The sequence below is a fragment of the Zonotrichia albicollis genome, chromosome 31, assembly GCF_047830755.1.
Source record: "Zonotrichia albicollis isolate bZonAlb1 chromosome 31, bZonAlb1.hap1, whole genome shotgun sequence".
In the NCBI taxonomy this organism is placed as follows: Eukaryota; Metazoa; Chordata; class Aves; order Passeriformes; family Passerellidae; genus Zonotrichia; species Zonotrichia albicollis.
The window spans coordinates 2,940,925-2,967,649 of NC_133849.1; the positions used below are offsets into that span (position 1 = coordinate 2,940,925).

General features: G+C 51.3%; 1 protein-coding gene across 1 annotated transcript; it reads right to left on the reverse strand.

The window, feature by feature from the left end:
• Positions 1-2,947: 2,947 nt before the first annotated feature.
• On the reverse strand, positions 2,948-26,725 carry LOC141725770 (uncharacterized). The gene is made up of 4 exons (XM_074529803.1): positions 26,681-26,725; positions 25,659-25,770; positions 7,268-7,333; positions 2,948-7,115 (listed from the first exon to the last, which is right to left on the reverse strand). The coding sequence occupies exons 1-4, from the start codon at positions 26,723-26,725 to the stop codon at positions 6,193-6,195; spliced, it is 1,146 nt and encodes a 381-aa protein (XP_074385904.1). The 3' UTR covers positions 2,948-6,192.

Sequence of the window (26,725 nt, forward strand, 5' to 3'; positions counted from 1 at the left end):
TTTCTAAAACAATTCACTAAAAATCGAAAGTAATTCCCACAAAATCATTAATGGAAATCAAGGATTGATCCAAAACACATAGGCTTCATTCATAATTGCCTTGTGTCAAATGTCATGGGGATGTCCAGAGTGTAGAGGACATCAGCCAAGTTGTGTGCATTAACTATAGACGTCAACCTTGTCAGCTGTTTCATGCTCCAATTCATAATGAATAGGGCTGCTGATAAAATAAAACCAAACAGAATTAGTATCAAAAGGATAACAATGGGATGACAGTGTTCAGGACACCCGTGTGTCCTAGGGTGACGTTACGATGCTTGTATCCCCATTCATATGTTCTGTGCCTTTAAGACTGTCTCTGTAGTGTGAAAGTTTTGTTTGGGTTTTTCTTATCAAGGACACAGAGACGGGGCAGTGCATAGGTTTATTTTCTTACCCAGAAATAGCTTTAGTATTGTCCCTTATATGTAGTTTTTAAAGCAGAGGGGCAGTGACCAGAATAGCTATCCTGCTGGGCTTGGTGGTAATGATGTGTAAAAAGTTTATAAACATGCTGGGGTCTGCTCCAGGTATGAATGGTTCATGGCTATGGTTATGCATCCAGTTTGTTAGAGGAGGAGCAGCAGGGGATCAGGCATTTCAGCCTTTGCTTTCCTTCTTCTCCTATGAATCAGTTGCATCACTATTGAAGGATGTTGAGTTTCCCCTGAACGTTAAAGAGACCATCTTTCTGGTATTCAATCTGGTAACCTTCCTCTATACAGCCTGCTGCTTCTCTAGGATGAGGGCTGAGATTTCTAGATGGGCTGATGAGACCCCTGACTCAGGAGTGGACCCCGGTGTGGAAAATCCTAAGTGATGTGGGAAATGGGAGGATATGGGCCAAATCCTGAAGGAATTCTCTGACCCTGCAGTCTGGGATTTTCCCCATGAACAAATTCACAACCCAGCTGAGGTGGGGAAATATCTGAAAGAGAAGTACCAGGACGAGCCTAAGGAGAGGAAGGTCATTGCAGTGAGCTGGGCCCTGGCTGGTGCTCATCGCTCACTGCTAGATCCTGTCGGGCAGCAGACAGAGGCGGGGGGGCCGGGAGATAAATCAGCAACTGTCCCGGTGGCTCAGGCTGCAGCCAACAGCCCAGGCTCGAAGCCAGCAGCCAAACCAGATAGTGAGCCTAAGCCAGCAGCTAAACCAGAAAATAAGCCTCAACCAATGGCTGTTGCTGCCAGTACTAGAAGTGGGAAATGCACTGACAAGACCAATCGACAAGTGGTGCATGATGATGATGATGATGATGAAGGAGAAGGAACCTTAATGCCTCCTGACATAAAATCAGGAGTCAAAGCAGCAGGTGCAAGATCAGATGCAAATACTGAGTCCTTTTCCCTGAAGGACCTTCGTGGCTTACGGAAGGATTACATGTGGGGACGGGGTCTGTTTCTATTGCTGGTGTGACAGGGGGATCACAGGATTTTACATTGGTGGAAGCTGAGGTGAGCCTGACTGGAAATGAGTGGAAGAAACACCCTATTGTGACTGGCCCAGAAGCCCCATGCATTTTAGGTATAGACTTCCCCCGAAGTGGGTATTTCAAAGACCCAAAGGGACTCAGATGGGCATTTGGAATAGCTGCTGTAGAGACAGAGGGTGTCAAGCAGTTGAACAGCTTGCCTGGACTGTCAGAATACCCATGGGCAGTAGGACTTCTGAAGGGAGAAGAGCAACAGGTGCCAATTGCCACTTCCATAGTGCATCAACGCCAGTATAGAACCACTCGAGATGCTGTGATCCCCATCCACAAAATGATCCAAGAGCTGGAGAGCCAAGGGGTGGTCAGCAAGACCCACCACCCTTCAACCGCCCCATTTGGCCTGTGCGAAAATCTGAAGGAGAATGGAGATTGACTGTGGACTATCATCCATTGAATGAAGTGACTCCACCACTGAGCGCTGCCGTGCCAGACATATTAGAGCTCCAGTATGAGCTGGAGTCCAAGGCAGCAAAGTGCTTTGCCACTATAGACATTATCAATGCATTTTTCTCCATTCCTCTGGCAGCAGAATGCAGGCCTCAGTTTGCTTTCACTTGGAGGGGTGTGCAGTACATCTGGAACTGACTGCCCCAGGGGTGGAAGCACAGCCCCACCATCTGCCATGGACTGATCCAGGCTGCACTAGAAAGGGGTGAGGTTCCAGAACATCTGCAGTATATTGATGACATCATTGTGTGGGGGAACACAGCTGCGGAAGTGTTTGAGAAAGGGAAGGAAATCATCCAAATCCTCCTGGGAGCTGGTTTTGCCATTAAAAAGAGCAAAGTAAAGGAACCAGCTCGTGAGATTCAATTCCTGGGAGTGAAGTGGCCAGATGGACGGCTTTAGATTCCTACAGATGTCATCAACAAGATCACAGCAATGTCTCCACCCACCAATAAGAAAGAAACACAAGCTTTCTTGGGTGCAATAGGTTTTTGGAGGATGCATATTCCTGAGTACAGTCAGATCGTGAGCCCTCTCTACCTGGTCACCCGCAAGAAGAACAGTTTCCAGTGGGGCCCTGAGCAGCAACAGTCCTTTGTCCAGATCAAGCAGGAGATTGCTCATGCAGTTGCCCTTGGCCCAGTCAGGACAGGACCAGAGGTGAAGAACGTGCTCTACTCTGCAGCCAGGAACCATGGCTTGTCCCGGAGCCTTTGGCAGAAGATGCCTGGGGAGATTCGAGGCCGACCACTGGGATTTTGGAGTCGAAGCTACAGAGGGTGAGAAGCCAACTACACTCCCACAGAGAAGGAAATCTTGGCTGCCTGTGAAGGAGTCCAGGCTTCTTTAGAGGTGATTGGCACGGAAGCACAACTCCTCCTGGCACCCCGACTACCGGTGCTGGGGTGGATGTTCAAAGTTTCCCACCCCCCACCACACCACCGACGCTACATGGAGTAAACGGATTGCTCTTATCCCACAGTGCACCCGTATTGGAAACCTGAATCGCCCTGGGATTTTGGAGATAATTACAAACTGGCTGCAAGGTGAGAACTTTGGTCTTACTGATGAAGAGGAACAAGAACCAGTGACACAGGCTGAAGAGGCTCCTCCCTATAACCAACTGCCCCCAGAGGAAACACGGGACGCTCTTTTCACTGACGGTTCCTGTCGCATCGTAGGGATGGACCAGAAGTGGAAAGCAGCTGTATGGAGCCCCACAGGACAGGTGGCAGAGGCCGCTGAAGGAGAAGGTGGATCAAGTCAACATACTCAGAGCTGTTCAGCTGGCTCTGGACATTGCTAAGAGAGAGAAATGGCCAAAGCTCTACCTCTACACTGATTCATGGATGGTAGCCAATGCTCTCTGGGGATGGCTGGAGAGGTGGAAAAAGGCCAACTGGCAGCGTAGGTGTCATGGTTTGATGCTGGCACAATGCCAGTGTCCCCATGAAAATATATGCTCCCTGGTATCTGCTGTGAGATGTGACCAGGAATAAGCAACGCAAGCCCCCACTTAAGAATAAAGAAAAGAAACCTTTATTAACTAAACTCCAACTCTAAGTAACAAGAAACACACAGGGAAAATGAAAACTTTCCAAAAACATTTCCTCCCCCTCCCACCAAATTTCCAATACATCTATCCCACAAATCACCAACTCTCGGTCCATCACCACCCTTTAGGTAATCAATTCTCAGTTCATCAAGGGGAGAGGAGTCCTTCTTGTGCCATAGGCTTCCCCAGGAAACACCACTGAAACCTCGTGTGTTTCCATGTCACTCGTGGCACCGCCTGGAGAACATCTGCCATCGTGACCTCTTCCTTCCATATCCAGTGCTCTCACCACTGCACATGGACCAGAGCTGCTTCTAGAGCTGTCCTTTTAAGGATGCTTTGTCCCGTTCCAAAAAGGGCACAGTCTCACCTTTGGGACATCTGTACCCCCCAAATTTCACCCCCTGGGGCTCAGGGTTACCAACACTGAACCCTCTTGGCTCTGAGCCATTGCCTCCCCCTGGATGCAGTCTCTGTGTCACAGGAAACATGGTTCTGTCCATGGCCATACAGGAAAAGTCCAGCTAAGGCCACTCCATCATCTCTTCCCACCTAAGATTCTTCTCTACTCTCCTGACATCTTTCACTTGCCCAGACCTTCACACTTGCACATTTCCTTCTTCCATTTCATCTCTTATCTCTCTTCTAGGAAAGGTTAATGTTCTGAAAAGTTTTCCTTGTCCGAAAAAGGGTTAAAAGCTCGGGCTCTGCCCACCCAAAGCTCCCACGGCTGCCGGACCCCTTCTCGCTGCATCCCCCCGCCCTTCTCCGCCAGCCGGGCTGTGCTGCCAGCACAGGATATCAAATTTCACGGTGGCACAGGCGCTCTGTCTCTCTCTGTCTCCTGGGGGGGAGGTGTGGCTGCCCGATGCCTCTCGGGGCTCTTCCACCCTTCCATCCTCGGGCCAGGCCTACCTCACCCAGCCCCAAACCAGCCAGGAGCTGGGCAGGGGAGGCCCGACCTGCTTCCCTCGCTGGAACCCAAGAGAGCTTCCCCCGGGAGTGCTCTGCTTTTTAACCCCTGAGTTCTCAGAGGCGTATCCAATGTCCCCAGCGGCCAAACCAGGTGCCAGTATTCAAATGTGAGCACCTATTGGCCTGACCACTTCATATCCCAGAAAACTAACTTCCTCTCAAACCACGACATCTATATAATCTCAGTCCAGTTTATCCCAGTCTGTAGGAACCCAGTCCATTTGATCCCAATCCATATTTGATCCCAGTCCATATTTGATCCCTGTCCATAGCTTATCCTAGTCCACATTTGATCCCAGTCCATAAAATCTGTCATATTTGATCCAGGCCATATTTGATCCCAGTCCAAAGTTGATCCCAGTCGTGATTTGATCCCAGTCCAGTTTATCGCAGTCCATAGCTGATTTTAGTCCATATTTGATCCCAGTCCATTTTTTATCCCAATTCATATTTGATCCCAGCCCCTATTTGATCTCAGTCTATATGAGATCAGTCCAGTTGATCCTACACTCTAGGATTCCAATCAATAATTGATCCCAGTCCATATTTGATCCCAGTCCCTGTTTGATCCTAGTCCATATTTGATCCCAGTCCATGTTTGATCCCAGTCCATAGTGCCCTGCACACATTCGAAAAGTCTGCAATTCCAGCTCCCATCCAGGAAAAGATGTTCCTGTCCTTGAAGGGAAATGGAGCAAAATCCTACAGAGACATTTCTCTGCCAGCCTTCAGGACTTCAGCTCCCGGGACTGGAAATTAAAATAATAATTGGCAAATAAAATAATAAATAATCAGGGGAGGGTCTGTGGGGACAGAGAGATCATCTAAATCAGGGCAGGGGTCAATTAAATCAGGGTAAGGGGAATTAAAATAGGGAAAGGTCAACTAAACTAGGGGAGGGTCTTTGGTGGCAGGGGTCAATTAAATCAGGGGAGGGGTCAATTAAATTGGGGGAGGGTCTTTGGTGGTCACTGGGGCAATAAATCAGGGGAGGGTATTGGGTGGTCCCTGAGGCAATTAAATATAGGGAGGGTCTCTGGTGGTGCCTGGGTCAATTAAATCAGGGCAGGGTCTCTGGTGGTCCATGGGTCCAGGGAGACACTGAGAGAGAAACAGAGCAGGCAAAGAGAGGCAGGAGAGAAAAAGGGACACCAAGACAATGGGCTGAGAAGGCGGCACTCTGCAAACAGAACTGCAACAGACTGAACATGAATGGGAGAGAAATCAGTAAGTCTCAGAGTTTTATTTGTTGTCAAATACATCCCACACACCCAGCCCCACACAATCTCCATCCCACCACTCTAATTGAGATCCCACGACTCTAAATCATTTCCCAACTTCATCTCAGCCTGATGGCTGCGGAATCGAGTGAGTTTGGCATGGGCTGAGTTTTTTGAGGTGAGTTTGAGCTCTTTTTGGGGCAAGATTGAGCTGTTTTCACTGGGATTTGAGTGGATTGGAGGGGACAAATCCATTCCTCTTGGCTTTTGCAGAGCAAAGAGATGGAGAATAGAAAAAAATTAAGGTGAAATTAAAAGTAGAAGCAGCCAAGTGTGTTCTCAACATGAATCACAAGGAATGTGGCTCACCTGACCTGTGCCCAAAGTGCCTCCTCCAGTGGGGGATGGAGCTGGAGCAGCGCACAAAGCTCTGCCCGCACTCGGGGCACTGGCAGGGCTTCCCTTAGTGGTGCCTCCGTTGGTGTCTGGTCAAGCTAGAGCTCTGTGAGAAGCTCTTCCCACACTGGGGACACTCGTAGGGCCTCTCCCCAGTGTGGATGCGCCGGTGCCTGATGAGGCTGGAGATGTCCTTGAATCCCTTCCCACAGTCGGGGCATTGGAAGGGCCTCTCCTCTGTGTGAATCCGATAGTGCTTGAGGAGACTGGAGCTGGTCGGAAACCTCTTCCTGCATTTATCACACTCGTAGGGCCTCTCCCCAGTGTGGATGCGCCGGTGGGTGATGAGGTTGGAGTTCTGCTTGAATCCCTTCCCACAGTCGGGGCATTGGAAGGGCCTCTCCTCTCTGTGAATCCAATAGTGCTGGAGGAGATGGGAGCTGGTCTTAAACCCCTTCCCACACTTGGAACACTCATAGGGCCTCTTCTCAGTGTGGGTCCTCTGGTGCTGGTTCAGGCTGGAGTTCTGGCTGAAGCACATCCCACACTCCCCACACTCGTAGGGCTTCTCCCCAGTGTGGATCCTCTGGTGCTTGATCAGGCTGGAGCTCTCTCTGAAGCTCTTCCCACAATCCCCACACTCGTAGGGCCGTTCTCCAGTGTGGGTCCTCTGGTGCACAATCAGGTGGCAGTTCCACCTGAAGTTCTTCCCACACTCCACGCACGTGTGGAGCTTCTCCCCATCATGGAGCTGCTCATGGAGCACCAGCTCTGAGCTCTGGCTCCGTCTCCGGCCGCCTTCCCGGCCCAGGCTGGCTCTTTCCCCCTCAGATCCCCGCTGGCTGCGTTTGCAGCCCCTCCTCGTGCAGCATCTCCGGGGCTCTTCCTCCCCGTTGCCTTCCTGCGCCGTGGAGCCGCTCAAAACGGCCTCTTCCACCAGGTTCTGCCGCGGGCATTTGTCCTCCCTGCTCTCCATGCTCAGCTCCTGCTCTGGGGGAGGAAGGACAAGGACAGGATGGGATTTGCCTCCGTGCCACAGGCAAGGGCAAGGAGATCCCCCAGGGCTGAGCTGCAGCCGGGGCCGTGCTGGGCTGGGAGATGGAGCAGCACAGAGGGGAAAGGGGCACTGACTTCCTCCTCACCTGCCTCAGTGTCCTGCGGCATCTTCCTCGTCCTTGCAGCCTCCCAGGCCTTGGCAATGGGCAAACCTGGTTTGGGGAAAACAAGGGATTGAGAGCGTTTGTAGGAGTGTCAGAGGGGTAGGACAGTCAGGACGGACGGAGACGAGAGAGCTCTGCAGCCAGGGCGTGGAACTTGCGGTTTATTGCAAAGGGCCTGGGTGCAGGGCCCTGCTTGGAGCTGCCAGGCACAGCTCGGAGCAGGCCCGAGAGAAGAGAGGGGTAGGGAGGGTGAGAGGGTAAGAGAGTAAGAGGGGAAGAGCGTAAGAGAGTAAGGGTCCCGTTACAATACAATAAATCTTCTTCTGTGTTGAATATTCTATTTCTCAATAACCAATCCAGTACAAGATACAAATCCTAGAGCATTTACATACAGCCTGTAAGAGTCATTACATCAACATACTGTGTTACATTTTAAACCCTAAAAACTCCTCTTTAGACCCCTTCTATTGAGCTAGTAAGGTCTGCTCTGACCCTTGGATCTGTCTGCAAGCAGAGGGAATTGTTTCATCAAAAGGGGTTTACCTTCAGTTGGGCCATACCATTGTTTTCCAGTTATTCACTAACTGAGCTATCTCAGAGCTTGCTTTCATTTCAATCTTCCTTACACTTTTTATGTTCACAAAATCTTTTGCCAGACAATCACATTTATAAGGCTTTCCTGTTTCATCTTCCCCAACACACATGGAGTTTGAAGGTTGTTCTGCCCAAGTCCATCTCTGGAATCACTGGCCACCTGGGCTCCAGAAAAACCTCACAAACACCCAGATTCAGCCCTGAAAAAGCCTCCCAGGAGTTCCCCATCCCTGGTCCCTCCCCTCTGGTGTTCGGAGGTTCCCCCCTGTCCCAGCTGCTGGGGGTCACGCTTGGATTGGGGGTCCCCCTTCTCCTCAGTGCCCGCCCTGCCCAGGCTGCTGGCAGTCCCAGCAATGCCAAAAGCTCCCCCCGCTTCGCTCTCCCCATTTCTGGATGCCAGGGCTGTTTGGGCTCCCGGGCTCCCTTCTCCCCTCATTCTCTGCTCTGGGCTGTGAATGAGACGAGGGCTGGTTGTCCCAGACCTGCCAAGTGAGTGCTGGAGTCTCCCACGCTGCGTTTCCAACTTTCCTCAAGGGAAGCAGCCAGTAAAGAGACACAGCGAGTGAGAAGAGGAGTGAGAGAATCCCCCGGGGTAACTGGGACTGGGTCTCAGAGAGGGGCTGGACCCCTCGGAGCAAGGGAGCAGAGGAGTCTCCGAGCCAAATCCACTAGGAAATGGGACAAAAGGGGCTCCTAAAAATTCTGCTGGATTGAGGGATCAGAGTGCCCAAGAGCATCCAGAATTAAAACCTGCTGGGTTGAGAATTAACATTCCAAGAGCATCCAAGGTTGAGCAAAATTCTGCCGGACTGAGGATATGCTCAAGAGCATCTGGGATTGGGCAGCACAGCTGGGTTGAGGGATATCCAAGAGCACCAGGACTGGCAAGAAACACATAAACTTGTAATAGGTGATGTGAAAGTGTAGTATATGGTAGAGATAATTCATGCTATTAATGTATAAATTTGTAAAATCCACATTATGTCTTTTGACCATCCTGGCCAGGAGCAGTGTTATATTCATATACATCCAGTTCCTGGACTTGGTTGAGATAAACATCGGGGTTTTTAATGAAAGAACAGAAGCTTCCCGGGCGATAATCACTGGCTTCCCCTGGTCACCAGGTCCAGCCAAGAGTGATTAACGCCTCGTCGATTACAGCTACCACAATGATCCACAGCCCCACCCTGATGCATGTGAATGCTGACTTCCCTAGAGTCTACTGAGACATCTGGACATCAGACACCTGGACTGAGTCTTTGTCCACCTCTGCTCAGGTAAAGCCAAGGTTATGCATGGGAAGAGACACAAAGAACATTCGGTCATCTCTGCCTCGAGCAGAATAAACTGTAAAAGAACTCGCTGCGTCAGGCAGCATTTGTGAACAGGGGGAGACTCTGACATTCGCAGGTCAGATCCGTGTTCACCCAGCACCGAACCCGGGCTCGACGCTGATCATTGGCTGTGGTAGTGTAGACAACCGAACTTCAGTCTCTGAGACAAACTAATAAATCTTTGCTATATTTTCTTATAAGTTTGGCTCTCGATTTGATCATTTATAACAAAAGGTACCTTATTGTTGTCTTGTTGTGTGTGAGAGTGAGTCACACACAAAATCAGCCTCAGCTTCCCGAGCGGGTGGGAAGGGGGGCTGTGGAAAGAGGAGTGTGTGACCCACAAATAAGCCATTGTTCTCCTGGCGTGTGGGGGCTGTGGCATAAGGTACAGGTGACCTGCAAACGGGCCATTGTCCCCAGGGCCTGTGAGGGGGCCGTGGCTAAAGAGTGTGAGTGACACACAAATCAGCCTCACAGGGGAACGGCACCGGAGGCAGCAGAGTCAGGGCCCTCCCAGGAGGCCTGGAGATACTGAGACCCAGAGGCCACCCCAAGGCCAGGGGGGGCACAGGGACACGCGATTCTCTGTCAACAGGGATCCACTCTGTGTCCTGAGGGCGGGAAAGAATGTGTGGAAGGGAATGGGAAATAAAAGTGAGTGAATGTAGATGAATGAAAGTATAGGTAATGCGGATTGTGCATTTTAGGCCTTACCATATCTCCTTGGAGGGAAGTCTATTGTACTGAAAGTGGGAGAAAAAAGTTTTTTACTTTTGTGTGTGTAGTTGAAAGAAAAGTGGTATTCAGGTTGTTAGTGAAAGTGAAAAACAGAGGCAGAAGATGAATAGATAAGATCTTGAAAAATGAGACAGAAAACCAGTAAGTTGGATACAGGGAAAGAAAAGAAAAAAAACCAGTCCTTTGGGAGTTATGTTACCTAACAGAGATACAACTCCTTGCAAATGGAGAAAATACAGGGTATGTAGTACTCGATGGGAAAAACGTGCATACTATGGAAAAAGGGAAATTAACCTTAAACTAGTAAGCTCAAACTTGTGAATTATATACTTTAAAAAGAGCACTACAATATTTAACACAAAATAAAGGAACTACATATACTGATTCAAGGTATGTCTTTAGAGTAGTACATACGTGCAAAAAATTTGGAAAGGAAAAAGATTACTTAATTCAAGAAGAAAAGGATTAGTACATGAGGAACTTATTTTAGAGGCATTACAATCAACTAAAAGAGATAGCTATAGTACATATTAGGGACCTCCAAAAGGGAAAGACCCCAGAAAGAGGAGGAAATAATTTGGCAGATCACAAAGCTACGGATGCAGCAAAAAATGGAGCTGAAAGAGTTATGTTAATATTAACTCCAAACGAGGAAAAAATGGAAATTCCAAAGTTTAGGTTAGCAGAGAAAAAAGAATTAAACAAGACAGGAAGTGAACAAGATAAATCAGGGAAATGGAAACTTCTTGATGGAAGACAATTACCTAATAAAATGTGCTTACTAGGAAAATATTAGAAGAAATGCATCAGAAAATGCACTGGGGTACTCAAGCTTTGCGTGATCATTTTTTAAGGAACTATGGGAGCACTGGGAGTTTTGGATTTAGGATGTATCCGTAATTTGCCAAAGGATAAATAAAAAGGTGATGAGGAAAACAACATTAGGAGGCCCTGAGTTAGCTGGTTGGCTATTTCAAAGTATCCAAGCAGAAGTTTTGATTTTTTAGGTTGTGGGTTTATTTGTAAAAAAACCCCATTTAATCTAGAAGAAAGAGAATATGCCACATGTTAGACACCAGATTTTAGGAGAATAAAAGTCTTAAAAGTATCAGAAACAACCGAGACAAAACAAGAAAAGAAAAAGGGGAAATAAAAAGAAGGGGAAGAAGAGGAAAAATAAGAAAAAGAGTGGGATCCTCTGCAGGTCTTGCCCCCTCCGTTCGCGGCCCAGGCGCCTGTCCCGGGTCCCGGCTCGCTGCCCGCCTCAGCTCCGCCTGCCCCGCTTTCCATCCCAGCTGCGGCCTCACTGCCCAGGGCAGCTCCACCTGCCTCGGCGCTCTCGCTCAATTTGTGTGCCCCGCTCCCACTGCCTGGCCCGCGGCCGCTCTGCCGCCCATGCTGGGCAAGATGGGGGTTGCTCTGTCCTGCCGCCTGCTCCGAGCTCACCGCGCCCACCGCACCCAGGGGGGGTCCCAGCCATCCCATCCCCGCCTGCCCTGCCCGTGCCACCTGCGCTGGGCACCGCCGCTGCTGCCGGGCTCTCCCACCTGCCTTTGCTCTGCCGGGAGCTGCCGGATCAGCCGCCATCAGCCATCTGGGGGCTGCCCACGCTCCGCCTCGGGCTCCACGGGAAGATCCCCCTCTGCCGATTCCGGCAGCAGACCCTGCCCACACTCCCACCCAGCCTCGGCGGGATATCCTCTCCTAACCCCGTCCTGCTCTGAGTTACGTCCCCTTGGTAACCACAGCTCCGGCTGTTCAGGGAAACTCTCTCTCTCTAGACGAAGCACCTTATTGAAACACTAGGAGCTCAGTTAAAAGGCAGGCCTCTCCAAATTCTTTCCCAAAACACGGGACAAAGGCCATAGAAGGGAAAAAAGTGAAAGAGTTAGATGAAGGGATTGCTCTATTTCCGATCAGAGAGGTTCCCATGGGAGGGATGCGCTGCCCCGCCCCGCGGGAGCCACCAGCGCCCCTGCCGGCCGTGCCCGGAACTGCACCCAAGGGGAAAGCGCCGCAGCCCAAAGGCCGGGACTGGGTCCGGCCTCTGTTTGCTGTCAGTGCCGCAGCTGTTGCTGTTTGTTTGCTTTATTATACACACTAGTAAAGAACTGGTATTCCTACTCCCATATCTTTGCCTGAGAGCCCCTTCATTTCACTATTCTAAAAATCAAGAGGGAGGGGGTTTGCATTCTCCATTCCAAGAGAGGCTTTTTCTGCCTTCCCGAGCAGACACCTCTCTTGTAAAGCAAGACAAGCACCCACAGGCACTGAGGGGGCTGCAGGAGGGGCACAAGAAGGCCCTGCAGCACTTGGGCACAAAGGCACAGCAGGTGAATGCAAGAAGGGAGCAGAAAAGGGCCAAGCTGAAGGCAAAGGCCAGGGCACAGTTCCTACAGCCCCTGAGGGATCAACCCCAGGGCCCAGGGGGGCCCCAGCACCCAGGGCACGGCTCGGCCACAAGCACCTGGCACAGGCATTGCCCTCCTTGGCAGGGGAGAGCCCACCCAAACAGCCCCTGGCAAGGAACCAGGGCTCCAGCTGCAGGGCACAAGGACACTGCAAGCACAGACAGCAGCACCCTCAGCACCAGCAAGTCCACCCCTTGATGGACATGGATTGGCAGGGCTGTCACAGCTCCCATCACACCAGGGACCCTCCACACTGCAGCCCTTGAGAACATTCAGGGTGGGTCTGCATTGAGAGGAGGCATTTCCTGATGGACACAGGGGCCTCTCAATCCACTCTGAAACTTAGATCGAATGGGGAAAAATGCTAAAAATACGTGTGATTACAGAGGGGATAAGTGGGAAAAGTGGGAAAGATGTACGGTTTTACTCAACCACTATTAGTAGATCTGGGAGATGGGTTTGAAATGCGTGAATTTTTATTTGCTCCTAATTGCTATAATGATTTACTGGGAAGGGATTTGATCACTAAACTCATAATAAAAATTAATATTATAAAAGGTGATACAGAGGCCAGTTCTGTTGTACCTCTGTGTCAAATGTCTGGCCAGGCCTATGCTGAGGTGAACCCAGAAGTGTGGGCACCCCCAGGTAAAGAGGGAAAATTAGCTATGGAGTCTCTCCAAAGCACTCTGAAGCAACCAGGACAAGTGGCATCTAAAAGCAACACCCTGTTCCCGGGGAGGGAAGGAAGGGCAATCAGACACAGCGCAGGTCACCGCCCCATGCTCAGCTCAACCCGCGCAGCTCTGGGTGCTTGTGAGAGCCTGGCACTGAAACGCCCTGAGCAGGAAGGCTTCAATATCTTCTGCTGACACCATGGCACCTAACAGGGGGGCAAAAGCAATTCTCACTGCTTCAGCAACCACTGGGGCAGATATCAAGGCATATTCTCCCACAGCAAGCTGGGCTGGCACAGAGCCTGCCCTGGCACTTTGCTGCTGCCAACACCCAGCCAGGACATCGGCTCCTGCCTAAGGAGTGCAAAGCAGCACCACTGGTGGCCGAGGGGCCCATGCCAAGTGTCCCTGAGGCCAGAAACAGCCGCCAGCACAGCTCAACACGGGGGGACCCCTCAGCCTGGCCTCAAGGGCTCTGAAGCCCCGGAGATTTGCACTTCCCGCCTGCAGCAGGAGGATGGGAGGCCGCCCCTGAGCCTGCCCTGAAGGCAACGCAGCAGCAGCCAGGGCTCCACAGCGGGCCAAGCCCCTGCGCCTGCCCACAGATCCTCGCCTGGAATCCTCTGCAATCCTGGCCACCCTCCTCTGCCATCTCCAGCCACTGGGGCCAAGCCTTGCTGTCACTGCTGCAGCTTCAGCGCTGCCTGGGCCTGCACTGCCACAGCTGCTGGGGAACACCAGGGCACAATTCCACTCTGGGGCTCACTCACACCCACACTCTGGGCTGCCTGCCATTGCACTGCTGCAAAATATACCGAGTTTGGTTCTTTTAAACCTTATTTATCTGCTCAGGCTTGGTTTGTCTTTGCCTTGGGGAAAGGAATTTTAAAGCTTTTATTTAAGGGATGTTACACCACTCAATGGAGATGAGTTTAACATCCCAACAGACTGGGAACAGCACAAAAGACACCCACAGAGATAACGACCAGCAACAAAACATCAACATTGCCCAGCAGCAAACAGCAACCAACAGCTACCCCAGACACTGCCCCCGCCAGAGCTGGAGACACCTGGGCTGGAAAAGGCTGAGAAGGAAATCCAGGAGTGTGGAGACCAAATTTACATCAGAGGGGAAGGAATCCGGGTCCAACAGGAAACCAAACTCGAAAAACTTACACAACTTGGAAGCAATGAACATTAAAGTAGTGCATTTAGATTGGTTCAGACTACATAAAGTTTAGGAAAAATCCAGTAAAACTCACATAGCATGGAATGATTTTCTCTGCATAGCTGAGCTATTTGTGAAAGAAATTATTTCTGTTGCACATCCTGGCCAGAACCAAGGAATGCCTTGACTGTCTAACACTAAAGAGATTGTTTCAATGACAAAACTACAACATGAGAAAAAATTTACATAATATTCCCACTTTATATTGTCAGGTAGGTTTGGGACAGAAGTGTGAGAATCAAGTTTTGGTCTGAGTTTTTCCATGTTCGCCTTGATGTTCTATTTTGCAAAACTGAAGAGCTTTAAGCACTATACTTTTAACTGGTAAATAGTTCATAGTTCTTTCAAAAACAGCAGATTCTGAGGGGGCCACATGTGACTCACCAGATGGCTGCCGTGGAAGAGAAGCTCCATTCCAGGCAGCCTCCACAGGAGCTTTAGAAATGCAAATGAACACTGCTGGGCAAAGTGTGGACAATGCACCTGGGTCTCTTGCCTGGGGCAGGAATTGGGCTGATTCCCTCTGCCCCTCACCCCAAGCTCTGCCTGCTGGCACTGATGGAATTTGCACAGCTCAAGGCAGAGCCCAGGGGGAGGATATCTGACCCTGCAACAGAAACGGGTGAAGCTGCAAAGGGAAACAGCACATGGACAATGTTGGGAAAACTTCACTATAAACAAATGGGGGGAATCACTCCTCTGCCCACTCCAACGTGTGCTGGCACTGTCTGTGTTATATAGGGTACATTACAGCACTGGGGACTATTTTGCTACTAAAAATTCAGGGAAATCAGTTGTGAATCCAAGGATTTGATGATTTAATTAGAGAAAAGCAATCAATTGATGCAGCCCTGGCTGGAGAGAGCGACCAAAAATGGAAAAAGATGAAAGGCTACCAGAACAAATCCTACAACACCATGGACCAGGCCCTGGGAACCCGAACCAATTCATATCAGGAGCCACAGAACCCATTTCTCATTTCAATGGCATCATTAGATTACAAGCTCTCCTCGCAATAACAACCAACCAGACAGCTCCAGCTCCTGACCTTCCTGCTGACCAATCCACTGAAATGAGGAGCACAACACTTCGCCATGGGATGGGATCATATTACCTTTTAACAGAAAAAGCAGGAGGATTGTGGAAAATTAAATGACTCAAACTGCTGTTGGCAATTACATGACAAAGAAAAAGTGATGAAACAGATAGCAAAGCAAACAAGAAAGCAGCTCATGTACCAATCCAAACGTGGAAAGAATGGGAATGGGTCATGGTTTTGTGGCTCCCTGGCAGACCATGGGTTAAACGAATGCTGTTTCTCCTCGGATGTGCTACAGCAACTCTCATCTTTTTACCATGTTCCACACCTTAAGAGTGCAACTCATTCAGCAGCGGAGAGAGGGGATGCAGGTGGCAGCCAGGCCTCCAGATGCAGCAACGGCTTCAGAACGACAGGGAATGAGGGCACTGAGAATAATCACAAAACCAAAGAAGACTCAGTAAGGAAAAAAGAAAAAAAAAAACCCAACAAAAACTGAGTGAATATTTCCGGAGATTGGGTTAGGGACTCGTAGATAAGGCAGAGAGAAACCACCAGTCTCAAAAACTCTTACTAAATAACATCGACTGCTGCTCAGACAAAGTCTCGCTGAATTCCTGAACTTCCAAGAGAGTAAAGACTTAACAGAGCCATGAATATCGGCTGTTTTACAAAAGTGGGATTGCACATTAACGAGGACATGCAGCTGGACGATCGGGAGATCTGAACCTTCCAAGTACCTCAGCCAGGGGGCAAAGGGAGAGGGAGATGAGGCCGGGAAAATGAGGATAAAAAAGGAGGCTGCGAACTACAACAATGGCAGAGAGCGCACGGCAAATGTCCCATGGCCTCTCCCTCTGCTCAGCAATAAAGTCACTTTTACAGGACTCCTCTGGGCACACAAACCTCCGGCCACGGCAATTTCCCCGCACAGCCCCGGGCACGGGGCAGCCCCCTCTGTCCCAGCCACAGCAACCGGGCCGAGCCAGCGCTGCTCCGGCAGCGGCTCCTGCCGAGGCAGCGGCCGCAAGGAGACCGCGGGCAGCCGCTCCTGCAGCGCCCTCACGCCAGCGGCAACACGGGCCGGACACGGCACAACGAACCCGCCCGAGCCCCCTGCCGCCCCCAAGGCCCGCAGCCAGCCCCGAGCCCCCGCACAACCCAGCGCGGCTCCCACCTATGCTGCGGCCGCCTCCGAGCTCCGCCGCCGCCTCACCGCGCTCCGGCCGCTGCCGCCGCTCCGACAATGGCACCGCACACACGCTTCGACAATGGCGCCGCTGCCCAGCCACGGCCGCCCTCCGCCCACCACCTGGGCCCGGCTCCGCCCCGCGCCCACCAATCAGCGCGCCACAACCACGACTGACGGCACAATCGCCCAATCCCAGCCAGGGGCGGGCTCTGCACACGGCACAGCCCCGCCCCGCGCTCTCGGGGTTCCCCGGGCTGCGTGAGGGCAGAGCCAGAGCTGAGGGACAGCCCTGGAACGGGCCCGGGCCCGAGGGAGAATTGAGCTGAAAACACACAGAAACTTTTCCGCAGCTCCCGCCACGGCTTTTCTGGCACTGCGGCTCCGCTGGCTCCGGCTCAGCGGGAAGCCCTGGAGCCTCACCTCTCCTACCCATAATTAGGAGCATCAGTGCATCGCTTTGATTTCCCCCAAAAAGGGAAAACCGCCCCAAAGCCCTGTGGATGAGTGGGGGAGGGGAGAGATTTCTGGCAAAAACTCCCAAAACTCAGAGCAGGATAATGGGAAGTAAGTGAAGAGCCTTAAATCCAGCTTTCCCCCACGCCTCCCTCCTTCCAGCTGCACCTCCTACCCCGGCAGTGCCGCAGACAGGGAATGGGGCCGGGCTCAGTTCATGCCCCGGGGCTTCTCCCTCTGCTCAGGGACAGGAGTCGTTTCCCTGCTGCACCCTGGGCTCTCTCCCACCAGAGACTTCTCCAGGAACTTCTCCAAGCTGAGTCCATCCCACGGGGCACAGCCCGCTCCAAGTGCTGCAGCGTGGTTCACTGTGCCCCGGGGTCAGTCCTGCCAGGACAGGCTGCTCCAGCAGGGCCCTCTGACCATGGGGTCACAGCCTCCTCTCAGGCATCGCCGTGCTTAGCGTGGCTGCTCTGGGGGCTGCAGGGGGATCTCTGCATCCCCGTGGATCTACAGGGTGTTCTCTGCAGTGCCATGGATCTGCAGGGGGATCTCTGCATCCTCGTGGATCTGCAGGGGGATCTCTGCAGCCCCATGGATCTCTGCATCTGGCACCGCCAATTTTGGAGGCGCCAGGAATAGGCTGAGCTCTCCCTGAAGATCTTCTCACATTCCCCACACCCTTCCCCGCACAGGGAGGGGTTTACCCCCTCACAGCTCCCCAGGCTGGATTTGCAGCCCCTCCTCGTGTGGGATCTCTGGCACTTTTCCTCCCCATTGGATTCCTGTGCCGTGGAGCCGTTCCAAATGGCCTCTTTCACGAGGTTCTGTCACAGGGATTTGTTCTCCCTGGTCTCTGTCCGCAGCTCAGTGCCTGGGGGAGGAAGGACAAGGAGAGAAAGAGACAGGAGAAGGGAAAAGGAAAAGGCAGGAGGAGAGGAAAAAACAAGAAGGAACAAAGGAGGAAGCAAATGGGAAAGGAACGTGGATGGATGAATGACAGAATGAGGAGAGGAAGGAGGGCGGACAAGGAGAAGATGGGATTTACCTCCATGCCAGAGGGAAGGGGAAGGAGATCCCCCCAATCCATCCCTGGCAGGATGGCGTTGGCAGTGAGGCTGTCCTGCAGCGATGCTGGGCTGGGAGATGGAGCAGCAGAGAGGGGAAAGGGGCAGTGATTCCTCCTGCCCTGCCTGGCTGTCCCAGCCTGGAGCGTCCTGGCGCTGCCGAGGCCCTTGGAGCGTCCGGCACTCTGGAGCCCGAAGCTCACGGCTGCTTTATAAAGCTGACAAAGTCGGCAGGATGGGTCTGGGTATGATCTGCAGCAAACTGGGCTTATTGGTACAGGAACAGGGCACAGAGCTGAACAGGGCCCAGGGACAAAGACAGGGTGCAAGCTGAGGGCACAGGGGGTTTTTATATGGGGTAGTGAGGGTGGAGCTGAGGGTAAGGGTCTAATGGATATGGGGGAAAATGGTGCAAAGGAGGGGTTAAGGGTCGGGTCAGCTAATGGCGAAACAGGGGCAGAGGAATGCAGTAAATTAGGGCCAATGGAGGGACAGAGAGAGGGGAACATTCTAGGGACTAACCAGGGATGGGTAATAGGGGGTGAACTAGGGTAATTAGGCCAACGGGCCAATGGGGCAATGTAACTTTCCATAAATCAGCATGTGCCTGCAAAGATCTATGGGAGAAGCAAGCTTCTCACCATAACCTTGAAATCTATTCTTCTTATTGGGGACCAGTCCCCCACCAGTCCCCCATGGGTGGGAGATTGAGACTCCCATGGGCCTCCACACCAGTGCATCTTCCTTTTCCTCGCAGCCTCCTTCTCCTCAGGCTCAGATTAGATCTAAGGAAGAATTTTTTAACCAGCTGTCGTGGGGTGACAGCCTTTATCCCAATATCGTGTGTTATGTCTGGCAGCTGTGCCTTTCCCCCCCCCCCCCCCGGCAGTCTGGCTGTGGCGGGATGGGGAAGAGGGGGGGGGGGGGGGGTGTGACCAGGCACTTTTGGCTTTTGGCTTTTGCTGCTTGGCTTGGCTAGCTGCTTGCTTGCTTGCTTGCTTGCTTTCTGCTTTTGCGCTGTTTTTTTTTTTCCTTTTTCTTTTGTTCTCTCTCTCTCTTTCTTACCCTCCCCTGAAGATACTGGACCGGCTCCGGATCTGACCTGCGAGCTCCAGGACACCCGAAGCCTGCTAGAGAAGATTCGGCGCCCTCCACAACACAGTCTGGTCCCTTTTCTTTTCTTGTGTTGGGGAGTGTTCTTTTGTTACTTGTAAATAAATAGGTTTTGTTTTCCACTTTGCTCCTCCGAGAAATTCCTTCCCGAACCCGGTGTTGGGGGAGGGGTGGTTGGAGGTTTGTTTTGTTCTGGGGGGCTCCCTCTTGGAGATTTCCCCTAATTTGTCCTAAACCAGGACAATAAATTTTTGGTGCGTTGGCCGGGAAAACCGGAGGCCAAAAACAGTGGAAAAAAACCTATAACAATAATATTTTGGTTTTGGTTGTTTTGTGGGCATATTGGTGGTTCATAATGTCATTTGGAGTGGAAGCTTGCCGGTTTTTCTGGTCCCTAGGGGCTTTTGAAGTTTTAATACCTTTGTGGTCCCTAGGGTTATTTCCTTACCCCAAAATAGCTCTGATGTTGTCCCTAATAAGTAGCTTTTGTAAGCGGGGGGCACTAACCAGAATAATCATTGTGCTGGCCTTATGTGTGATGATGTGTCGGATAACAGTGCTGGACTTTATTTCAGGAATGTATGGATTGTTGTCATGGCTGTGTACTCAGTTTGTTTGGGGAGAAGAAGAGGAAGGGGCTTTTCAGCCTTTGTCTTCCTTCTTCTCCTACAAATTGTTGACATCTCTATTAGAAAATACTGACTTTCCCCTGAGTTTGAAAGAAACCATCTTTCTGGCATTTAATTTATTAAGCCTTGTCTATACTGTCTGGAGTGTATATAAAATGAAAGCTGAGATTTCTAGAGGGGTTAGAGAGACTCCTGATTCAGGAGTAAAACAAAGCAGGAAAAATCTTGACTGGAGTGGGAAATGGGAGGATATGGGCCAGACTTTAAAGGAATTTTCTGATCCTATAGACTGGGACTTTCCATCTGATCAAATTCAGAATCCAGTCGAGGTGGCAAAGTATTTGAGGGAGAAGTGCCATGGTAATACTAAGGAAGAAAGGATTACTGCAGTGAGCTGGGCCTTGGCGTTTGTTTACCGTACTCTGCTAGATACTGTGGAGCAGCAGATAGCAGAAAGGGAACAGGGAGATAAGTTAGTTACTATCCCACTGACCCAGGCTGCAGCTAACATCCCAGGCTCCAGGCTAGCAGCTGAATCAGACAATAGGCCCCAAACCATGGCTGTTGCAGCTAATACAAGAGGTGGAAAGTGTAAAGGCAAGACCGATCGGAAGGTGGAGGATGATGACGATGATGCAGAAGAAGGACCCTCACCAAAATCAGAGGCCACATCAAGGGGCACAGAATCTGGAGCCAATATTGACTCCTTTTCTCTGAAGGACCTCAGAGGCCTAAGAAAGGATTACAGCCGACAACCTGACGAATCTATTATTAGTTGGTTAGTCCGCCTTTGGGATGCTGCAGGGGAGGTTACGATTTTGGATGGTACTGAAGTGAGGCATTTGGGATCCCTGTCACATGATCCTGCCATCGATCAAGGTGTGATGAGGGGGGCTAACCCTCACAGCCTCTGGGAACGGGTCCTAAGAAGCGTAGCAGAACGGTACCTGTGTACGGATGATCTCTATATGCAGCAGACACGGTGGAAGACCATAGAACAGGGGATCCAACGCCTGAGAGAGATGGCGGTCGCAGAGCTCGTTTTCTCAGATGACACAACAACTAGGAATCCGGACCTGGTACCATGCACTCCGATAATGTGGAGGAAACTTGTGCGACTTGGGCCACCTGAATACGCTTCCGCCCTAGCAATAATGAAGCGAGATGATACATATGAGACTGTGCTCGATATGGCAAAGAAGCTTCGAGCGTACGCAGATGCTGTGCATGGCCCAACTCATGCCAGAATTGCAGCAGTGGAAACTCGACTGCAGAAACTAGAAGACAAAATAGAGGAGAATCATAAGAAACTCCGGGAAGAGATTAAGGAGGACCTTATTCAAATCTCAGCCGTACAAATTAGAAGCCCTGGTGTCCAACGCCGGCGCTCCTTTGATGGGGAGAGAAGGTACATCCCACGGGCTGAGTTATGGTTTTTCCTGCGTGAGTCTGGAGAAGACATGAGGAGATGGGATGGAAAACCCACCGCTGTTTTGGCACAACGGGTGCATGATTTGAAGAGAAGAGAAAGTATAACCAGAAAGATAGCAGCTCCGGTCACTCATAGCCAAGATGTTAAGTATGACGATGACAATGACATGTCCGATCCCCTTGAAGGAACTTCTAAGGCATATGCCCAAGGAAAGAAGGACAATCTGGCTTAGAGGGGCCCTGCCTCCAGCCAGGAAGAGGCACGGGAGAACCGGGTTTTTTGGAAGGTGTGGATCAGATGGCCTGGCACATCAGAGCCACAAGCCTATGAAGCATTGGTTGACACTGGATCACAATGTACCTTAATGCCATCGGAACACTTGGGGACAGAACCTGTTTCCATTGCTGGAGTGACGGGGGGATCACAACAGTTGACGTTGTTGGAAGCTGAGGTGAGCTTGACTGGGAAGGAGTGGCAGGAACATCCAATTGTGACTGGTCCAGAGGCTCCGTGTATTTTGGGCATAGACTTTCTCCGGAATGGCTATTACAAAGATCCTAAGGGATTCAGGTGGGCTTTTGGAATAGCTGCAGTTGAGATAGAGGGTATTAAACAATTGAATACCTTGCCTGGACTATCAGAGGACCCATCTGCAGTAGGACTTTTGAAGGTAGAGGAGCAGCGAGTGCCAGTTGCCACCTCAACAGTGCACCGCAGGCAGTACCGGACGAATCGAGATGCTGTGATCCCCATCCACAAGATGATTCGAGAGCTGGAGAGCCAAGGGGTGGTCAGTAAAACCCACTCACCCTTTAACAGCCCTATCTGGCCCGTGCGAAAATCTGACGGAGAATGGAGATTGACTGTGGACTATCGTGCCTTGAATGAAGTGACTCCACCACTGAGCGCGGCTGTACCGGACATACTGGAACTGCAGTACGAGCTGGAGTCCAAGGCAGCAAAGTGGTACGCGACCATTGATATAGCTAACGCGTTTTTCTCCATCCCTCTGGCAGTAGAATGCAGGCCTCAGTTTGCTTTTACATGGAGGGGAGTGCAGTACACCTGGAACCGATTGCCCCAGGGGTGGAAACACAGTCCTACCATCTGTCATGGACTGATCCAGGCTGCACTAGAAGAGGGTGAGGCTCCAGAACATTTACAATATATTGACGATATCATTGTTTGGGGAAACACGGCAATAGAAGTGTTTGAGAAAGGAGAGAAGATAATTCATATTCTCCTGGACGCCGGATTTGCCATTAAGAAGAGCAAAGTCAAGGGACCTGCCCGAGAAATTCAGTTCTTGGGGGTGAAGTGGCAAGATGGACGGCGTCAGATTCCTGCGGATGTTATTAACAAAATCACTGCTATGTCCCCACCAACTGATAAGAAGGAGACACAGGCTTTCTTAGGTGCTATAGGTTTCTGGAGGATGCACATCCCTGAGTATAGTCAGATTGTGAGACCCCTTTATCTGGTTACCCGCAAGAAGAACGACTTCCATTGGGGCCCTGAGCAGCAGCAAGCTTTTGTCCAGATCAAGCAGGAGATCGCTCATGCTGTAGCCCTTGGTCCAGTCAGGACAGGACCAGATGTGAAGAACGTGCTCTACTCTGCAGCCGGGAGCCATGGTCTGTCCTGGAGCCTTTGGCAAAAGCTACCTGGCGAGACCCGAGGCCGACCATTGGGATTTTGGAGTCGGAGCTACAGGGGGTCTGAAGATAACTATACTCCAACAGAAAAGGAAATCTTGGCCGCCTATGAAGGAGTCCAAGCCGCCTCAGAGGTGATTGGTACAGAGGCACAACTCCTTCTCGCACCCCGACTACCGGTGCTGGGATGGATGTTCAGAGGAAAGGTTCCCTCTACCCACCATGCCACCAGTGCTACTTGGAGTAAGTGGATTGCCCTCATTACGCAGCGCGCTCGGATTGGGAAGTTAAATCGCCCTGGGATTCTAGAAATAATTACAAATTGGCCCGAAGGTGAAAGCTTTAGTGTCGCAGATGAGGAGCAAGAGCCAGTGACCCGGGTTGAGGAAGCTCCGCCATACAATCAGTTGCCAGTAGAAGAAACACGTTACGCCCTATTCACTGATGGTTCTTGTCGTGTCATAGGGATGAAACGGAGGTGGAAAGCAGCTGTATGGAGTCCCACTCGACGGGTTGCAGAGGCTACTGAAGGAGAGGGTGAATCCAGTCAATTTGCTGAAATCAAAGCTATTCAACTGGCCCTAGGTATTGCAGAGAGAGAGAGGTGGCCAAGGCTCTATTTGTATACCGATTCTTGGATGGCAGCCAACGCTCTATGGGGATGGCTGAAGAGATGGAAAGAGGCCAACTGGCAGCGCAGAGGAAAACCAATTTGGGCTGCGGAAGAGTGGAAGGATATCGCTACTCGGTTAGAGAAGTTACCTGTGAAGGTTCGCCATGTAGATGCCCATGTCCCCAGAAGTAGAGCTAATGAAGAGCAGCAAAACAACCAGCAAGTACATCAGGCTGCAAAGATAGGGGAGTTGAAGATAGATCTCGACTGGGAGCATAAGGGAGAGTTATTCTTAGCACGATGGGCCCACGATGCCTCAGGCCACCAGGGTAGAGATGCCACCTATAAGTGGGCACGAGACTGAGGGGTGGATCTAACCATGGACAGTATCTCTCAGGTTATTCGTGACTGTGAGACGTGCGCTGCCATTAAGCAGGCCAAGCGACTGAAGCCCCTCTGGTATGGGGGGCGGTGGTCTAAGTACAAATACGGGGAGGCCTGGCAGATTGATTACATCACACTGCCCCAGACACGCCAGGGCAAGCGCTATGTACTAACCATGGTAGAAGCCACCACAGGATGGTTGGAAACCTACCCTGTGTCCCATGCTACAGCCCGTAACACTATCTTGGGCCTTGAGAAGCAGGTCCTTTGGAGGCACGGTACTCCCGAAAGAATTGAGTCGGATAATGGAACTCATTTTAAAAACAATCTTGTTAATACTTGGGCTAGGGAACATGGCATCGAGTGGGTATACCATATCCCCTATCATGCACCAGCTGCAGGGAAGGTGGAAAGGTACAATGGATTGTTAAAAACCACCTTAAAGGCATTGGGAGGGGGGTCTTTAAAAAACTGGGAGCAGCATTTGGCAAAGGCTACCTGGTTAGTTAACACTCGAGGTTCCACCAACCGAGCGGGTCCTGCTCAGTCTGAGCTCCTTAATATAGTAGATGGGGATAAAGCCCCAGTGGCCCATGTCAGAGGTTTGTTGGGAAAGACAGTATGGATCAACCCTGCCTCGAGTACAGACAAACCCATCCGTGGGATTGTCTTTGCTCAAGGACCAGGTAATACATGGTGGATAATGCAGAAAGATGGAACAACACGGTGTGTACCTCAGGGAGACCTGATTATGGGATGAGACTCATATATGACTGTCATTGTTTGTTGAATGTGAGACAGAAGGAAACTGTAAGTGTCAAAGGTTTGAGCAAGTAAGATGAGAGGAATGCGTAAGTGTCAAAAGGTGTGAGTAAGTGAAATGAATGTTTTTTATTGTATGTTCACGATATGGGATAAGGGGTGGAGTGTCGTGGGGTGACAGCCTTTATCCCAATATCGTGTGTTATGTCTGGCAGCTGTGCCTTTTCCCCCCCCCCCCCCCCCCCGGCAGTCTGGCTGTGGCGGGATGGGGAAGAGAGGGGGGGAGGGGGGGGGGGTGTGACCAGGCACTTTTGGCTTTTGGCTTTTGCTGCTTGGCTTTGCTAGCTGCTTGCTTGCTTGCTTGCTTGCTTTCTGCTTTTGCGCTGTTTTTTTTTTTCCTTTTTCTTTTGTTCTCTCTCTCTCTTTCTTACCCTCCCCTGAAGATACTGGACCGGCTCCGGATCTGACCTGCGAGCTCCAGGACACCCGAAGCCTGCTAGAGAAGATTCGGCGCCCTCCACAACACAGTCTGGTCCCTTTTCTTTTCTTGTGTTGGGGAGTGTTCTTTTGTTACTTGTAAATAAATAGGTTTTGTTTTCCACTTTGCTCCTCCGAGAAATTCCTTCCCGAACCCGGTGTTGGGGGAGGGGTGGTTGGAGGTTTGTTTTGTTCTGGGGGGCTCCCTCTTGGAGATTTCCCCTAATTTGTCCTAAACCAGGACACCAGCAGAGTGGGGAAACACTGACAGAAGGTGCCCAGAGATGTGGGAGGTGCCTCCTCCCTGGAAACATCCAAGCTCAGGTCAGGCAGGGCTCTGGGCCCCCTGAGCTGCTTGAAGATGTCCCTGCTCGCTGTGGGGCACCAGGCCCAGGTGAGCTCCAAAGGAGCCTGCCAAGCCACAGCAGGCGACGATTCTGCTTGCTCTGCGTGTGGAACGCAGCCAGACTGGAGACTGTTGCAGGGGGCCCCACAAGAAAAGCCCTCCCTGGCGCTGCTGCTTCCCCTGCAGCCCCTGGCCCTCAGCTGCAGCAGCTCCTGGGCAGCCCAGCGCCGCTCCTCGTCCGCCTCCAGGCTGCACTCGAGGCAGTCCCGCAGCAGAGCCAACAGGCGCCGGGGCTGCTGCAGCTGCGGGCTCCCGTTCTGCCGGATCAGAGCGCGAGCCTGCAGGGAAAGCAAACTCAGCGCTCTGCCAGCTCTCTTCACACCCACACGGGCTCACATCCACCCCGGGGCCTCAGCCCCAGCTCCAGGGGCACTTTCCTCCCTGCCACAGATGCTGCTCACAGCTCATTTTGCTATGCCAGCCAAAAAACCCAAACCCTGGGGCTGCCACAGCCACTGCAACATCCAAATGATCTCGCCTTGAGAGCCAGTTTCATTGGCTGACTCTGTTAGTAGGAACCTCCATCAGAAATAGCACATTTTGCTTTTCCAAATGTGGACACCAGCTTTACAGGCCATTTTCCAGAGTCAGTGTGGTCTGCCTGTGTTATTTCAGAGGATTCTTACATCAAGTGCATCTCTGCAGTGCCACTGACACTCAAGTAAATGCATTCCTGATGCCCCATCCCAGAAACTGCCAGGCAAGAAACCGGAGGTTTGTGATGCTGAAAGCTCAGGCTTGGTGACACAGAGAAAGTAGCTTGGACTAGGAAAGAAATACTTTAGACCATGGGGATGTTAAACCATCATCTTTTTGTTTTCAACAAGTTTCCCAGTGAGAAGAATCAGGGGGGAAATCATCTCACAAAACCTCTTTTAGAAACTCCTGCAGAAAACTTGTTGGGTTTGGGGCTGGGATATGGGGTTGGTGTGGGGTTTTCTTGCAAGGTAACATTAGAGCTGATGCACTTGCTTCACATTTTCAGGTCATCCTCACAGCCAGATGAGCTGCAACAACATAAATCCCAAAGAAAATTGTTGCTGGACACTGAAGAAAATTCTTCTGTGGTGAGGCTGGAGTCCTCTGGGAATTCCCTTCCCATGTGCAGAAACCTCCAGCTGCTGCTCCCAGTGCAGGGTCCCCCAGTGCTCACAGGCCTCTGCAGCCACTGCAGAATTTGCCTCTTACCATGGCCGCCGTTTCCCTGAAGTAAGGAGGTTCTCCTTCCACCAT

What these genes read in the sequence shown, in the direction of transcription:
- LOC141725770 (XM_074529803.1), bottom strand. Translation starts at nt 26,725, where the DNA reads ATGGTGGAAGGAGAACCTCCTTACTTCAGGGAAACGGCGGCCATG. An exon ending in TCAGGGAAACGGCGGCCATG is followed by an intron (nt 25,771 to 26,680) that starts GTAAGAGGCAAA and finishes CTTTCCCTGCAG; the next exon opens with GCTCGCGCTCTGATCCGGCA. An exon ending in GGAGGCGGACGAGGAGCGGC is followed by an intron (nt 7,334 to 25,658) that starts GCTGGGCTGCCC and finishes TCCCCAAACCAG; the next exon opens with GTTTGCCCATTGCCAAGGCC.